Genomic DNA, 18,242 nt, shown 5'->3' on the forward strand with positions numbered 1-18,242 from the left:
TTGGGTTTTCGTATCCTTCCAATCACAAGAGTCCTGGATGATGAACAGGCAGCAATGGAAGAATGCTGGTCTAGCAGTCAAACAACGGTTTCCAGTCCTGGATTGGGTGATCTTTGGTGACTTAGTTAACTTCCTAGAGCCTGAGCTCATGTCTTTAAATGTTAATAATAAATTAAGGCTCCCCCTGCCCATCTCATGGGATTCATCTAAGAATGGCCAAGGTCTTGAATGTCGCAGCACCTGGCAGGCTGCAATGGGCTCTGCAGATGTTAGTTGTTACCAATCACTCTTTACATATGTTCACCATGTTCTCATGGTCACAGCTCCTTAGAGGTAAAAGAAGCCAATTTGGGAGGCAGATCACTCAAGCCTCATTACGGTCCCAAGTTCTGTTTATAGGCAGAACAGCCTGAGGTTTGTGCTGTACTGGTTGGTGTTGCAGTGGAGTCCCTAAGGAGGAGGAGGAGTGTGGAGCGTGAGGTCTTTGTAGCTGAGTTCATAGCACATGGAGGGCATGGGTGCACTGGATGCAGACAGGTCCTCTTCTTTTGGCCATTGCACAGTGGGGAACGTGAGATGCACAGAGCAGGTAAGTTACTTGCCTAGGCACACACAGCAAACAGGTGGTGAGGCAAAATTCGTCACACGGACGCCTGGCTCTGGAGGCAGGATTCTTAACTGCTGGGTTTTGCCGCTGACTGTGGGTGAAACTCACCGTGCCCACTCTTTGCCTGACCCCAAGTCGTGGGCAGTGGGGGCAGGAAGACTGGTCTGCCCATGTATACCAGCACTACCAAGGACACCTCTGTGACTTATCAGCGGTGACCGTAAAATAATCCTTTGGACCATAATTATTTCCCTGCCCTGAACAAAGTGCCCCCTTTACTCTTCCCTGTGACTCAGTGCCCCCCCCTCCCCAGGGCTGACCTGCTGGATAAGAAGGTTGCAGATCTCTTGCAGCAGCACCATGAGCCGCCCTGGGGAGCGGTAGGACTCGCAGGTGACCCAGATCAGACAGACCACGTGGAGCAGGGGCTGCAGCCGTGGCTTCACCTCAGGAAACTCCAGGCTCTCCAGGAGCTCCAGGTGGTGGGAGAGTGGCTTCAGGTGCACTTGGATGTCCCGTGCCTCTGCCAGAGCTGGAAGGGATTGAAGATGGTCACCTTCCCTGCTTGGGGCTCATACCCACTCAGGGGAGCCCAGGTGCCCGGGACTGAAGATCTGCAGAACAGTGGCTAGAATTTCTGGGCAGCTGAAATAATGGTCCGGTGAGACTCTCTGACAAAAGTCCTGTATCTGGGCTTCTGCCCGGCTCTGCTAGCCCCATTCCGGTGACCAGTGTTAGAAGGTATTCTGCTGCTGCTGGGTCCGAGGCCATCCAAAGTAGATGACAAGGGACAAGTTTTAGAGTCAGAAGGCTCTGCCTTCAAATGCGAAGGTCTGAACACGGCACAAACAGAACCCGTACACCGTCAGCACAGCCCCTGGACCAGAGCAGTTACTCCATAAAAGGTAATGTTGAGACAAGTATTTGCTAATAAGCTGTCTCAGTGAGCTGGTACCAAGGAGCAGTCACAGGGAATAGAGAGCACAGACTGACTACAGCAAGGTTTTCAAAGCCAGGGGAGTCTCCCACCATTTCCTTTGAACACAGCCAAGGAAAAGGAGGTGCCTTTCATTAGTGGCCTTGTGGGGACTGAGGGGGAAAGGAGGAAACCCAGTAGTGTTGCAGACTAATTCTGCAGATTGAGAGGAAATGAAAAAGCCCCTTGAACGAAACTGATCTGGAAGGGGGGCCATTTATAAAGCATGGCTCTTTCCCGGACAGAAAATCAGACAGTATCGCATGTGACCAGATGGTCTCAGGTTATATTGTGGTGATGAAGCTCTGTCTTCATCCTAAAGGAAGCTCAAAATAGACACTATTTCATTTCAGTATGCTAGGCATTGTTCTACTCACTAGACACAAACCATCTCATTGCAAACCCTGTGTGGAAGCTCTTTTTTTTTTTTTAAGATTTTATTTATTTATTTGACAGGCAGAGATCACAGTAGGCGGAGAGATAGGCAGAGAGAAAGAGGAGGAAGCAGGCTCCCTGCTGAGCAGAGAGCCTGATGTGGGGCTTGATCCCAGGACTCTGGGATCATGACCTGAGCCGAAGGCAGAGGCTTTAACCCACTGAGCCACCCAGGTGCCCCTGTGGTAGCTTTTACTCCCACTTTACAAGGGAAGAAATCAGGGGTACCTGGGTGGCTCAGTCGGTTAAGCATCCATTTTGGCTCAAGTCATCATCTCAGGGCCGTGAGATCGAGCCCCACGTCAGGCTTCATGCTCAGTATGGAGTCTGCTTGACATTCTCCCTCTCCCTCTGCCCCTCCCACCCAAGCTCTCTCTCCCTAATAAACCAATCGATCTTAAAAACAAAGAAACAAGGGAAGAAATCAAAACCTATATACCTTGCCTAGGGTTTTCCCTCCAAGAATTGGCCAGCCCTGCCTAGCTGAGCCAAAGCAAGATCACCCCAAGTTGCAGGGTTGAACCCTGGCATGATGGCCAACGGGCTCACTCCACCATGAATTGGCAATGTGTACATTTATACTTTATATCCCAAGTGGGAAGTCATACGCGAATCAAGTTTTCAAAAGCCCAGTATTGTAAACTGAGCGGGGAGTGGTGAGAACATCAAGACCACTGTGTGGGAGTCGGCGTACTGTGCCTCCATCAGCCGTGCTAACAGGCACATGCTTTAGCTTTCATATGTGCCGTGAGAGAGGCGGCCAAGGACACAGGGCCAGAGAAGCCTTATCTTTGGGATACCTTTAAAAAAAAAAAAGCAAACCCTCAATCCTTTAATCCTATAAGTAGGCATTTCCTGGATTTTTTTTTAAAGATTTTATTTATTTGACAGACAGAGATCTCAAGTAGTCAGAGAGGCAGGCAGAGAGAGAGGAGGAGGAGGCAGGCTCCCTGCTGAGCAGAGAGCCCAATGTGGGGCTCAATCCCAGGACCCTGAGATCATGACCTGAGCCGAAGGCAGAGGCTTTAACCCACTGAGCCACCCAGGTGCCCCATTTCCTGGGTTTTCAAGGGCACGGTATTTGAGGGTTGGCTCACCCAGTCCAGGGTGTGATCACAACTTGGCTACAAGGCAGGAGAAGAAAGAAACGCACGTTAAGCTCACGCCTCTTGAAAACTGTAAATACAAACAGCCAGTTGCACAGGGATGCCCAGTGTTTGGCTGGTCAGTCGTTGACAACAGGCTCTTCAGGGACAAAAGTCTTTACCCGTGGTGGCCTGAGATGAGACCTCTCCTGCAGGAACCTGTTGCTTCCCGTGGCCCAGGGGTCTTCATTCCCAGTTCCACTTCTGGAAATCTTGTCCCTACTCTATTGCCTCTACCCTTTTAACCTCCTTCCCTTCTCACCATTTTCCAGTCCGTGCCCACCGATCCAGGAATATTTTCCTCTCCCGCCCCTCCGGTCCATCACTGAGCCAACGAGCTGCCCTGATCATGACCAATATGAATAACACACAGTGGGTCCTTGTAGGTTCAAGGAAGACAGATGCTCTGAAATTAAATTAGAAATGGGAAGCTCAATTGCTCAAATTCAAGTTAAATTAGAAACGGGAAGCTCAAAAGCTCAAAAAAGCTCTAAAATCTTTTTAAGACCAATTTTGAGTTGTTATTTTAAAGTCATTTCTACACCCAATGTGAGGCTCGAACTTACAACCCTGAGATCAAGAGTTGCACGCATCACCAACTGAGCCGGCCGGGCATCCCTCCAAAATCTTTTTATTCTCAGAAGACCCCATCAGAATTTCTGACCATGCCTTTGCCTAACTGCTATCATCAAAATCCCTTTGGGGTGTCTCCCATGGTCATCTCACACCAGGAGTGATACACACCTGCTTTTGGGGGAACCCCCTCCCATTTGAACTGAAGTATAAATCGGGGACAACCACTAATTTTCCCCTGGGACACAAAATCTCTCAGTGAAGCAATAAATGGGGGCCCCAAGAGGGATCTCATTCTGAGCCAGCTTTATGTGCTGGCTGTCCGATGTCTGTGGTTAGATTTTAGGGCCCAAAAGGACCTCGAAGACTAGCCTCTTATGCCAGCTTCTCCTCTGTTATTCAGTGTATGTTAAGAACCCCATCACTGGCACCTTTATTCCTTTAGCTGAGGGGTTTCCAAATCCTATGCAATGAGGAGGAGATGGTGGGGCAGGGCCAACAATGGGTCTGGACGCAGGACACGCCCCTCTGTAAAGGACCAAATGTGCTTGATTAGGTTTATATTTTGGACTTCATAGAAAGAGAAATGATAGAGGAAAAAAATGTTGGAAAAATCACTGCTTGGATTAAGCTTAAATCTCATGACATTGCGAACATCTTCAAAAGCCCATTCCGACCTCCAAGGCTGAGGAGCTGGAGGAAGTTAGATAGGAGAAAGGAAAGAAGCAAAGTGCCCAGACGAGGGAAGAGGGAGCCCTAAAAACCTTTACCTCCTCCTAATTATAGACTTTGCTGGCTTGGCAATTTTGACAAGGGCCGATCTGGTCTGCTGCTCCAGCGGCTAGTAAATCACAGGCCCATCCAAGAGCAGGAACAGAAAAAGCAGAAGGGAGCTAGAAACACTGGAGAGCCTTCTCAAGGAGCTAGGGGTAGAGGGAGCTGCATCCCAGAGGTGAGACTCCAACATGCACAAGACGACTTCCACTATATCATCTCACAGTGGCCCAGGGAAGCCCCCGCCGGAAGACTGTACCACAACTGTGGTTACACACTAAAGCCCAGAGAGGTTAGGTGACTTTGCCGAGGTCACAAAGCACTCGCAATGCAAACTGAGCCCAAGGGTCCTGCTTTCCAGATTTCATGTTCCTGCCGCCAAGCTCGAATGGGTCAGGTTGGAGGGTTTTAAGAACAGGAAGCTGCAGAAATCAGTGAGAGGAAGATAACTCGGCGTGAAATAGGAAACTGGCCTCTGATGTTATGTGGGAAAATTCTGGCGGGTTCTCACCTGCTCGGACATCTCTGAACATGGCTTGGAAAGCTGGGAAGTAGCTGCTCTGAAGCTTGTCCAGGAGCCTCGCCATGCCCCTTCCCTTTACGGCTCTCAGTTGATCATAAATGTATTCCAGATCCTCAGACCTGCAACACGGGGGAGAATGGTGAGTCCAGGGTACCCGGGCCTCACTGTGATGAACCACCCTCGGGGAGACAGAGAGGAGCCCTGCCTCCAGCTGCTCCCAGAGAGGCTGTCTCCAACCCTGCAGAGCAGAGCATCTGTTCCTGGAACAATGATAGCAAAAGCCAGAGTTGGGGACCTGGGTTCAGAGGGGCAGCCCTAGGAGGTAGCAGCAGGGCTCACTGCTGTGACCATCTGGTAGCTTAGAAGCCTGGCAGCTGGAGGTCATTAGCTCTGGCAGTCAGGTTTGGGGCGGGCGACTGAGGTGTTGTCAGAGCACAGCTGCCAGAGAAGGGCTCCTCAGCAGGTCAGAGGAATGGTCAGAGATGGGACAAGAGGACAGGGCATCTCAGCATGGAGGCACAAATGGGGCTGGAGCCCCACAGTCATGCCCACTCATGTGACACAGACATGCTCTCCGTTCAATGCCAGGACAGGACCATGGGCCTCAAACAGCTTTCTGTGTCCTTCGGAGTGAAGGATTAAGCAGCACAGTGATAAAGAGAAGTAAGGAAGGGTAGGAAGGAGAAGCAGCAACAGTTGGGTCTTTCTGGAATCCCATGGGGCTGGGACACCGAGGAGAATGGGCTCTGCAGCCCTCCTGATGATTGGCTGGGACCCAGGAGAGGCCATTCTGCAGGCAGCCAACTGTCCAAACCCCCCTCTTTCTCCAGATCCTTACAAAAATGTGTGTGCATGGAGCTTTGACTGTCCAAGGAGGAGGGAGTAGAAGAGCAGAAGAAAAATACAAGAGAGACTTCATTAATTTTACATTTGGTTGAAAGAACCTTTGAAGAAATGGCAGAAGGCAGAATGAGCTCCAGAAAGGAGGGGGGACTATTGAAACTCTAGGAAAGGGTGTATCCTCCAGTGGGTAGGAAACCCTGAGCTGCCTGCCCAGCCCAGGGATGATGAGAAACAGCTGGGGTTGGGACCAGACTCCGGGGCTGCTCCTGACCACCCCCCCATCCCCCACCCTACCAGGGGGACAGGCCACTGTCCTTTGGAAGACATCTACGCCCCGGGATTGGAGCATGGGCCTACCTGTTCTTCCAGAACTCCAACTCCGCCTTGGGGGTGGGCCTCTCCCCTTGCAGGAGGGGCTGGAAAGACTTTCTCTTGAGCACAAGCTGGACCTGGCGGCTCCATTGGATCACGGCCGACTCAAGGGCATAGATGATGGACTTATCGGTATAATCCCAGCTGTGAAAGACACAACGAGTCTCTTGGGATATAACTTGGTGTGTCCCCCCAGGAGCAGAATTCCAAGTCTTGTAAAAAATAGGTGGGAAATTCTACCTCAGTCAGGCATCTGAGCTTTTGTTGGATGACAGATTCTGATATGGGGTCCATAAGAAAAATACAGCTCCTCTCTCTGCAAAATGCTGATGTGAGCACGTGCACACGATTATTTCAAGGTCAGGGGGTTCACCAGTGTCCTGAAGACTAATCCTGCTGGGCCTTTCCGTCAGTGCAGAACACACTGGACAGAAGATACCCGGATGGCCATCCAGTCTTCGCTGAAGTACCACCCATGTCAGGGAGCTCCCTACTTGACCAAGTGGTGTGATCCTTAGTAGATCAGCCCATCCTGGGAGAAAATCTGGCTCGGCACCAAACCACACCTGTCCTCCTCCTGTTCCCTCATTTGGTTTTAGATCTGCCTTCTGCAGCAAGAGGAGGGAGGCTCCATCCTCCACAAGCCAGAGCACTGGCCATCTGGGCACCATGGGCAATTTCATGATGTCCTGGCTTTTCCTGAATGCTGAAGAACCAGCATTCCCCATCGTAGAGCTTTCCCAAAATAAGTAAGTGAAGAAAACTCGAGGTATGTTGGAGGGGATGAAGGATCCAGAACCCATTTTGGTGGTCTTGCCACAAAGCCTCCATGGATGGCAGCTCATGCCATGAACCCGGGACACAAGTGACACAGAGAGAGAATCCATCAGCCACATTCTCCTACCCGACACCCACCTTCGCTTAATTTAATTAAATTCATATTTGCCGAGCGGTGATACGGCCCAAGTGATTATGGAAGGTATTGAAAGGAGAAGATACATACCGCCCTGAAATACAATCCAGCCTTCTGGGAAATTATCAGATTTGAACAAAGCGAGACCAACCCTGCGATGATTATATACCCACGCGCTGAATGTTATTATGTTAAAATATAAAAGGGACAGGAAAAGGGTAATTTGAATTTATTTATTTTGAAAATTGAATATTTTTATTAAACCACATTAGGTTTTCCAGTTAATTGCGAAATTGCTTCAAATTATATATGTCGCCAATTACTTCCAAAGGCAAAAACTCATTACAAAGTACATTGGCATCCCGTGTGTTACTTTTTCTCCAGATCAAATCATGGGCCCTGAATATCTAGTAGAGATGGTAGTGAATTTTCAAACTCAGGGAAGTATGGCAGACCATGTGCCCACAGCAAGATGGCCTGTTGCCACAGACAGAAGTGCTGGATAGAAGATAAAAACAATATGTATCATTTAGATACACAGGCCATCTTAAAAGAAAAGGGGGGGAATCCCCATGGGTCAGAAACAAAGCTACTCAGAGCTTGCTTCAAGTCTCCATGAAGCCAGATATGTTTCTGTTTGAAAAAAAGAGAGGGGTGCCTGGGTGGCTCAGTGGGTTAAGCCTTAGCCTTCAGCTCAGGTCATGGTCTCAGGGTCTTGGGATCGAGCCCCGCATAGGGCTTTCTGCTCAGCAGGGAGCCTGCTTCCCCTCTCTCTCTGCCTGCCTGTCTGCCTACTTGTAATCTCTGTCAAATAAATAAAGTTTAAAAAAAAAAAAAGAGAAAAAATCCCCAAGACTGGACAGAAGCCTCAAGCAGCTGGGGGAGCAGGGTGTGAGCTGCATTAAGAGCCCCCAGTTAGTTCTGTGACATTATGTGCCGAGTAAGTGCTGGGAAGAGGGGCGCTGTCTCCCCCCCACCCCCGGCCCTGGGTCCTTGCCAATGATGAGCCACTGTCCCCATACGCAGGATCCTGAAATCAGTGTGGCTGTTCTCAGCCCTGAAATAATTCTATTAGGCTTCAGACACTTCAGGGGCAGGGACTGGGGTAAGGGTGGTGATCAGCAGAACACACACAGTCCGGGGACCGTGGCAAAGGGGCTTATGTGCAGCATGAGGAGATGCGCAGAGTCGGGAACAGCAAAGTTGTCAAGGACACATTCCGATAAACCAGCGGCCCCTGTGTCGCAGAGCCCCAGATGGCCGAGCTGGTGTTACTTACACGGTCTCACTCTGAGAAGCCGCCAACTCGAGTTTTTCTGTGCCTGCTGGGAGAGGCAGCAAGGTTTTCCCCTTCACATGCTCGAGGAGAACCAGGAGGTCGCACTGGAGGCTGTGGGCGTGCCGCTGGACATCCAGACGGACCACATGGGGCCAGTCGAGGTGATTCTTCTCGTTGGCCAGGATGGGGATAACCACCTGGAACAGAGGTGTAGGGGGGCAGCAAAGGTGGGCCTTCTTCTTCAGACACTTTAAAAAAGGACTATCTGAGAAAGGTTCAGAAACTGTTTTGCAGGTTCCTGTGCTATAGGGCTGCCTACTAAGAACCAAGGTTCTGGGCTGCCTGAATATCTGGTAAGATGGGAGCGTTGCGGATAGCCTACCTGCCAATTTCCCTGGCTGCCCAGCTCCTGAGGATGAAGTCCCTTAGCCAAACATGCCTCCTCATTAAGGGACAGACGTGGCTGCTATTTCTGAGTCCCGGGCTTCTTTCAACAAGTCGATCCCATCCTCCCACAGGAGCCAGTGAGCATCCTAGCCTCGGGATGCCTCCCAGCTTGCCTCCCATGGCTTTTGGTTTTTCACTGTGTTCCCAAGGGCAACCTTGGAACATGGCAGCCTCCTCTGAGGGGTGACTATGGGTAACAAATAATCCGCTGTCAGTCTCATCGGTCCAGAACTCTTGGGCAGGGGCCCCTCCCTCATTAATGGGGTGAGTAAGAGGTGATTGAAACTGCCACGGGAGCTGGAGGCAAAGGAGAGGACAAATGAAGGTAAGGATGTCCGTCTGTCTGCTGAAGGCAAGACAGGCACCTTAAAGAAGTAAACCAAGGTGAGGATCTTGAATCTACCTATAGAGTGAACATCAACTGGGGTTTTGGCCACTTGGCATAGTTCCTCTTTATTTTTTTTTGTTGTTGGTACTCATTTCTAGATCCAGCGGTGGGACATGAATAAATCTGAGCCCGTGAGAGGGGGGTCAGAGTCTCTCATCGGAACTTTGTGACGAAGGGAACGTTCTCTTTTCTATTAGTTTGGAACAACTGTGGCCCTATGAAGTCTCAGAATAGGGTCAATACAGGAGGAGACAGTTCCCAGATGGAGAAAGACCAAATCCTGTGACCTCATTTGAGCTCCTGAATCAGGCTGCTCTTGAATTTGCTGAGCTACTTTATTTTTGTGTAAAGATTTTTTTAAAAAGATTTTATTTTATTTTATTTATTTGACAGAGATCACAAGTAGGCAGAAAGGCAGGCAGAGAGAAAGAGGGAAGCAGGCTCTCTGCAGAGCAGAGAGCCTAACGTGGGGCTTGATCCCAGGACCCTGAGATCATGACCTGAGCTGAAGGCAGAGGCTTAACCCACTGAGCCACCCAGGCACCCCTTGTGTAAAGATTTTATGTATTTATTTGACAGAGAGAGAGCAAACATGAGCAGGGGGAGGTGCCGAGGGAGAAGCAGACTCCCTGCCAAGCAGGGAGCCCCATGCAATGCAGAGCTCAATCCCAGGACCCTGGGATCATGACCTGAGCCAAAAGCAGATGCGTAACTGACTGAGCCATCCAGGTGCCTCTGAGCTACTTTCAATGGAGGTTTTGATCACTTGAAACTTAAAAAGTTGTAGTTAATATAACTTACTAGGAACTTCTGCCTGTCAAATCTCATAGCTAAGGGAAAGGAATAGTGGAATGAAAGAAATACTGGGGAAAAAAGATGATCAGGAAATGTGGTAACTGAGTAAGTAATGGAAATAAAGACTCATTTGGTTTGTTGGGTTCTATATATGACCAAAAAGTCCATGTGGCTATGAAACAGAGCACCTGAACCCAGCAGGAGAACTCTAGGAGGCTGACCTTTGCCCAGTGCATCTGGAAACAGCCTCTGAACTGAGAACTTATAAGGACAGGTGGACAGAGAGTGCCAACAGAGAAAATGTTACAAATCGAGCTCTGCTCATTCATAACAAGAAAGGACACTCTTGGGCCCAGGGCAAGAGACCTAACAGGAGAGGGAAGGAATATTCCTAGGATCTCAAAGGCAGGGGCTATATCTTATCTGGTCTTTTAAAATATTTATTTATTTGAGAGAGAGGACACAAGCAGGAGGGACAAAGGGAGAAGGAAAGAGAATCTCAAACAGACCCTGGGCTCAATTTCATGACCCTGAGATCATGACCTGATCTGAAACCAAGAGTCAGATGCCCAACCAACTGTACCCGATAGGTGCCCCTTAATCTGGTTTTTTATACCCAGTGTCCTCTGTAAGGTCTGGTGTGTAGGAAGAAAAAGTGGTAAGTGGGCTTGGGGTTGGATTTTTGAGGGCTTTGGGTGGTAGAAAAATAATGAACATGAACTTTCTATGAAATGAAAAGCTATTCATTCATTTGCTCAATGAATATTTATTGAGCATCTACTACGTTCTAGTAGGTGCACCTACTACCTGCTGTAGGTGCTAGGGAGGTGTATCAGTGAGGAAATCAGACAAGGATTCTTGATCTCATGAAGTTTGTATTTCAGGGGAGAGACAGTCAATAAACAAAAAATTCTGCAAAAAATAATTAATGAAGCAGACGAGCAGAGGAGTGTGGGCAGGAGAGATTATAATGATACATGGAGGGATTAGCATGGGTCTCACTGACAAGGAACATTTAAACAAAGGTGGGAGGACAGGGAGAGTTCTGCACAGATCCTTGGGGGAAGTATATTGCAGAGAGAAGGAACAGCCTGTGCAAAGGCCCTGAGGTGGCAGCATGTCTAGTGTGATAAGGAGCACTGTGGAGGTCCATGAAGCTGGAATTGGGTGAATGAGAAGATTAGAGGTCAGTAAAAGGGAATGGATCCCCTGCAGCCCTGCCTATGGGATTTTGATTTTTAATCTCAGAGGAATGGAAATCATTTAAGGATTTTGAGCAAAGGGAATAAAGTTGTCTGCCATCTTTCTTTAGTAGAATCACTCCAGCTGCTTTGGTAAGAATAGACTGCAGGGGGCAAAAGTGAAAAAGGGGGATGGGCTAGCAAGTAATTGCTATAATACAGAAGACAATGGCTTGGCACCTGGGAGAATGGAGGAGATAGTAAGAGAGGGTTTGGTTCCATATACATTTTGAAGGCTCAGCCATATGATTTCTTAATGGATTCACTGTGGGGTTGTGAGACCAAAAAAAGGCATCAGGATGAGTTCAAAGTTTGGGACTTGGGGAGCAGGAAGGAAGAACAGAACTGCCATTAATTGATGTGGGGGAGACCAGGGTAGAGTCCATTATTGAGGGAAGACCTGGAATGTGTTTTTGGACACATTAGAATCTGATACATCTGTTAGACTTCTAAATGGGGACATTGAGTAGGTAGTTGGGAACTCAGAGAAGCAAATGAGTCCGATACAGGTGGTCTGTGAAACTCTGCAGGTGAACCAATGTTCCCAAGGAACTGAGGTTCTTTAGAGAAGACAGGGTGTCCAAGGAGTGACCCCCAGGGATTTCCAATGTTAGGAAGCCAGGAGGAAGAGGGAGTACCATTAATGGAAAGAAGGGGCCATTGCGACTGACTGGTGAAAACCCAGAAGACTGGCATCCTGGAAACCAAGAGAAGAAAGGGGCTTCCTGGAGGAGTGCGTCATCACGAGCTGTGCCAAATGCTGCACACATGTCAAGCAGGAAGAGGGCTGATAAAGGGTCATGCCATTTAGCCAAGTGGAGGTCACTGGTGACATTGACAAGTCCTTGACTTTCTCTTCCATGCCATGTGGGGGTGACGGTCAGATGAAACAGGAAAAGAAAGGGGCATGGCAAGAGCAGACCCATCTTCTAGATGTTTCGCTGTAGAGGGGACCACACAAGTGGGATGATAGGTGGTGGGAGGAATGAGGATTTTGTTTGATGGCAAATAGCTAGTGGGGAAGGAAAAAAAAATAAGAATGTAGGAGGGGGGAAAGGATGTTGGCGTGATCTCTTTAAGGAGATGAGATTTTTGCCCTTTGGTGACCTTTTTTTTTTTTTTCTTTCTCTGAAATGTCTTATGATAGGTAATAATGTTGTTGACTCAAATATCCATGAAAAAGAAAAAAAAATAAAACTACCTCTTGAGTGACATTCCTTATCGATTCCTCTCTGAGGAATCCTGTGGGAAAAGAATACCATAGCTCCTGCCCTGTTTACATGTTTCTGTAGGGAAAGAAACTCTGCCTGCCCTGGGGTGTTGGTGTTTTTGTCTGTGTTGCCATCCCAGGCTTGCGACAGGGGCTTGTGGCTGCATTGTGATGTCTGGGCCATGTCTGGAGAGGCCCAGCCACCTGCCCAGCCACGGACTAGCCACCCCTTTGAAGAGGCCATCATTTCTTTCCTGTGATCCAGGGCACAGGGAGCGCCACCTCTCACCACCCCATCTCCAGGGGCTGTGGTGGCACAAGCATCAGTGAACATACCCTTGGGCTACCTACCCTAGGCCCACTTCTACCCACAGTCCGGTGTAGGAATCGTGTAAATGGGATGTCTCTGAGCCCTTGTCCCCAAAGGGCCGGCCAAGGGCTGCCCGCTAGCCTGGCTCCATCAACCCTGCATGACTAAATGATAGTTGGTGGGCTCTGAAGGCTACCCAGGCCCTCTGCTACCTCCCACCCTGCCAGCTGGCGAGGGATGGGCCCTTTTCTGTGAATTGACTACCTGTGGAAATGTGACCAATTAGTGTGAAATGCATGTTTAGCAAATGTTAGGTACTGTATTTGAACCAATAAATGTGAATTCTTCTGCACATGGCAAAAAAAAAAAAAAAAGGTGGGATTCAGAGAGGAAGTGGCAGTTCTAAGGATTGAGGATGTCCCCAGATGATGGCAGACGGTCCACCTGTTGCCATGGGAGGGATAGTGGAGCAGAATGAGCATGGATATGGGCAGATGGGATGGATGTAGGCAGCTATGGATGTTTTACTCTATTATTTCCATTTTTAAAACCCAAGGAAGAAGCAAAAGCATCATTGAGTGAGGTTGATAAGCATTTTGGACATTTGGGGGGGGGGGGAGAAAGTGTCTAATAGTGGTCTAGAAAAGCAAGAAAATAGGAAGCTCGAGGTGTCAGCTGGGAAGCATAAAAGGCCTATCACATGTTCAGGGTCATGAATTTAAAGCAGTGCTGGCTGGTTTTTCTCAGCCCCACGGGCTTCATGGGTGCAGGCATGGAACAGACAGAGCATTGCGTTGGATCTCATTGGAATTATGGTGTGGAGTCAGACAGTGGGAAGGCAGCAATATGGATGGACCAGAGGCTGGGGGTAGTGGGCTGAAAGACACGAGCTGTGGTCAGAGAAAGAGAGGTGTGTGAAATTGTATCACGAGGGGGTGGTTTGGTAGTGCGAGGTCTGGGAATGGCCACAAGAACAGCTGGGGAAGGGATGGGAGGGGGACAAGATCACTGGAGAAGGAAGGCTCAAGGATCCCAGAGTCCAGCTTATTGGAAGGATCATTCACGTGTCTAATGAAGTAGCCATGTGTTAAGGCAGGAGTGATGTTGGAAAGAGTCACAGTCAGCCAGGGGCAGCACCATCGGGCCATGACACAGCAATGGGGGGGGGGAGAGGGTGGCATTGTCTGGGGACATAAGATCCAAAGTGAGGTTTTTCAACATGAATCAAGCAGTGAGGACACCTGTTCCAGCTCCAGGCTCAGAGATGGAAGGGTTGTGGGGGAATACAGCTTTCATCCAGGGAGAGCAGGGACAGGCTAGGGCAAGATGAGGATGGCTCAGAGAAATGAGGACACTTCTAAGTAGGATAAGGGACAATAACGTTTGTCCCTTAGGTCATGCCTATAAGCTAGCACACTATTGCCAGTGCCCTAATACATTCTCTGTAAATTTCATGACAGTCCTGCAAGAGAGTTAGACCCTGACCCTCTGGGGTCACATGACACTGATGCATTTCATAGAACCAGGATTTGAACCCAGGCCCATCAGTTTCCACATCCCCACGCTCCCTCTTCAAAAACAAAACAAAACAAAAAAAACAAAAAAAAAAACAAAAAAACCCCAAAACTTTGAAACAGCATCCAAGTCTCAGAGCTCTAAGAAAATAACCTGGCAGCAGGAATGATGTGGCTGGGAGGAGGAAGACAAGCAGCAGGGAACTAATTACTAAGTTTTGTCAGTTCCAAGAAACATTTCTTGGATGCATTTTTTTTTAAACCCTGCACTAGTGTCACAAAATGATGAAATTTATAGCTTCTTCCCCTTACTGACATCACACTCCCCCCTAGCACAGGAGGACTTTTCTCAGTCCTGTGGGCTCCTCTGGCTTGAGTGCTGCTGAGTAGGGTCTGGGAGGATGTGGGGAGCCAAGCTGATCCACAGAGAGAGCAGAGCAGGAGCACTCTCCAGGAACACTGGGAGGGGAAAGGGGGGCTGAGGGGACCAGAGGGGAGCAGGGGACTGAAGCAGCACAATTAGCTTTAGGGTGTGTAAAAGAAGTAGAGGGGAGACGCTGTTAGAGGCTTTGAGAAATGCTAAGCCCTCAAGGTATTCTAAAAATAATTTTGAGGGCCCCTGGGGGGATTAGTCGGTTAAGCATCTTCATTCTCAGTTTTGGCTCAAGTCATGATTCCAGGGTCCTGGGATTGAGCCCCGCATCGGGCTCCCTGATCAGTGGGAAGACAGCTTGAGATTCTCTGTCTCTAAAATAAATACATAAATCTTAAAAAGAATAAGTGTTCTATTTCTCAGACCTGTGGATTACTCTGTTAATGAGTGCTTGCTCCTTACTTCCTTCCTCCCTCCCTGCCTTGTTCCCTCCCCCCGCTTCCCTTTTTAGCAGAAATGGTGGCAGACTATACAATAATTCTGCATCTTAAGGGAAAAAAAAAACTTATTTAAATTGCAGCATTATTGGGGTGCCTGGGTGGCTCAGTGGGTTAAGCCTCTGCCTTCGGCTCAGCTCATGATCTCAGGGTTCTGGGATCGAGCCCCATATTGGGCTCTCTGCTCAGCGGGGATCCTGCTCTCCTTCTCTGCCTGCCTCTCTACCTACTTGTGAGCTCTCTCTCTCTGTCAAATAAATAAAATCTTTAAAAAAAAAAGTCTTACACAAAAAAAAAAAGTCTTAAAAAAATTGCAGCATTATTCACAAAAGCCAAGAGGTGAACACAGCCTATACAACCACCCGTGCATGAATGGATAGACAGACTGTGGTGTATACACATACAATGGAATAGTACTCAGCTTTAAGGAGGAAAATAATTCTGTCACATGGTACAACCCCGGATAAACCTTGAGGACATCAAGCGAAAGGAAATGAGCCAGTGACAAAAGGATACCTACTGCATGATTCCATTTACATGAGGTCCCCAGAGTGGTCAAGTTCATAGGAACAGGAAGCAGAATGGCGGGCGCTGGGGCAGAGGAAGGGTGGAATCAGGGAGTTGTTCAGTGGGTATAGACCAAGTCATGCAGGAGGTGGGTGTTCCTGGGGACTCCCTGCACAACAGTGTGTGTGGTTGGCAACCGGACACCTGGATATGGTTGGGAGCGTGAATTTTTTCTCCTGTGGGGTTTACTTGGCCACAATGAATATAAACTATCTTAAGGACCATTCCATGGCAATCATTCTTTTAATTATAGATGGACCTTAATTCATTCAGCCAGTCCCCTACGGATAAGCATTCAGCTTGTTTCCAGTCTCTTTTAACGCAACAGTGAACATTCTGGAACACTTGAGGGGCTGAACTATTTTCAAATTACTTTTGCTTGTTGGGTACATGTCCTTGGGCAGTGACACAACTCTGTGATGGGCCACCATCCCCCACACATACTAAGTTTATTTCTACGACGGAAACTTTGTTCAATCTCCCAGGACATTGAAAGTTACCTTGAAGTCTGTGTCCCCTAATCCTTCTTCTATACTCCTGTCTCTCTCCTCTGAACACAATGGCACTTCCTTCTATCATCATCATTCATGAGGGGATTTGAGATGAGCCTGGATCTCTGTGGTGATGGGGCTCAGAGAATGCAGGGCGGTAAAGCCATTGGGGTAGTTAAAAGACTGAAATACATCCCTGTTTACGGAGAACCCTAGCTTCTCTGGGATCCCCTCCCCCCACCCAGGGCGACTCCTCCCTGGAATTCCCCACCCCAGAGCTTTCTGAAAAAGCAACTAAAGGACTAACATCCGGCCCAGCAGGGAACCTCCAGGACCTGGCTCCCCACTATGGCCAACTTTAAGTAGAGTTCTACCTCCTCCCCAGTCATAGGAGTTTTAAATATTTTAAATATGGGATTAATTGCATGGGTGGGATTTTGTCTTCTATATCTTTGGTATTCCCGATAGCCTCGCTCACACAAAACATCATATAACCAATACTCCATTAATACTTGTTTTCTGAGCCGCAGGACCCAGTGCATCACGCTTCCCGAAACACTCACCCTCAACTTACAGGGACGTTTACTCCCATTCCAGAAAGGTTGAAATGTCCCAAGAACCTTGCCTGGGGCACCCTCTCTGAGACCTCCTGCTCTCTCTCAGCTTGGGCTGCGCTGTCACAGAAGTTCCCTAGAATCCACATCTCCGGGGATCTTCCTCCCTGAGCTCTGAGCTCGGGGCAGACCCCTCCAAACACCTGTTGGACTTTGCCAACCGGATGCCCCAACTTCTTATCTCGGCACAGGGCTGATACTGGGTACACCGTTGTGAGATTTATGAATGAGATGAAATCAGAACCAAACCACCTCTCCCTTCAACTCCCCTCCATAGGTAAGCACTGTGGATAGCCTTTCAGCTCCGTTGCCTCGCTGGCCCCTTCGAGATGCCCTCTAGGTCACCACTACCTGTCTCCCCCAGCGCCAGTTTACGGAGGGATTGAGAGATATACCGCCTTAAAAAATGGTCAGAACCCACCAGGCGCTCTTCAGACTCCAGCCTCCCCCTGACTTTGGCTTGGCCCCAGACCAGGACCGACGCAAGTCAGAGCCCCTCGAGCTTCTCACTGTGAGCCGGACCCTCCTCAGCTTGTCCCAGCTCGCCCCCACTTCTCAGGTGGGCTTCTTTCCCATCCTCTCTAGCCCCGCCCCGGCCCCGGCCCCGGTCCCGCCCCCGGCCCCGCCCCCCGTCCCGGCCTCCCCTCCCCCTCCCCAGCGGCCGCGGGCTCAGGGCCTCCGGGCCACCCGCCCACCCTCACCTCGGAGAACAGCGCAGCCAGGTGCTCCAGAGGGGCGGGGGGCACGTCCCCGCACAGCACGGCGCCGCGGAGGCTGCGTGGCCCCGGCGGCTCCGGCCCGGTGCGCAGGAAGAAAAGCCCCTTGGCGCGAGGTGGGCCCGCCTGGGGCCCCGCGTCCAGGCCCGGTCGCACCGCCAGGCCCCCGGGCCCGGGCCGCACCACCAACAGCGGCCTTGGACCCCCCTCAGCATCGCGGCCCAGGAAGGCATGCAGCAGCCGCTCCGCCTCGGCCGTGCCCGCGCAGCGCTCCCAGGCGCCGGCGGCCGGCCGCAGGCTCAGGGCCACGTAGGCGCCCAGGAGTCCCAGGCGCGGGTCGGCGGCGCCGGGCTCCGGGTCCGCGCTCTCAGCAGCCCGCGCGGCGGGCTCCTCAGCGCCCGGCATAGCGCGCTGCCGCCAGCCGCAGCCGTTTCCCTGGCGACGTAGACGCGGCCCGAACTCCCGCCTCCGCTCCCCTCCTATTGGACATGAGACTCCCGGCCCCGCCCCTCCCAGCTCCGCAAGGTAAGAGAGAGAGGCCCTGGGCAAGGGGCGGGGTCGCGTCGCTGTTACTAGGAAACCGGCCGCCGCTCCTATTTAGGGTCAGGTGTCTGCGCTTGCAGGTGCTCACCCGTGACC

General features: G+C 50.1%; 1 protein-coding gene across 1 annotated transcript in view; it reads right to left on the reverse strand.

Annotated features, from left to right (window-relative positions):
- Positions 1-18,008, reverse strand: part of DNAH9 (dynein axonemal heavy chain 9) — a 342,755-nt gene extending 324,747 nt beyond the window's left edge. Inside the window, 5 exon segments of the mRNA XM_047707126.1 lie at positions 928-1,139; positions 5,022-5,152; positions 6,234-6,392; positions 8,441-8,637; positions 17,589-18,008. Of these exon segments, the coding sequence (XP_047563082.1) occupies positions 928-1,139; positions 5,022-5,152; positions 6,234-6,392; positions 8,441-8,637; positions 17,589-18,008 (1,119 nt within the window).
- Between the last annotated feature and the right edge of the window lie 234 nt (positions 18,009-18,242).

This window comes from Lutra lutra, chromosome 16, assembly GCF_902655055.1.
Source record: "Lutra lutra chromosome 16, mLutLut1.2, whole genome shotgun sequence".
Classification (NCBI taxonomy): domain Eukaryota; kingdom Metazoa; phylum Chordata; class Mammalia; order Carnivora; family Mustelidae; genus Lutra; species Lutra lutra.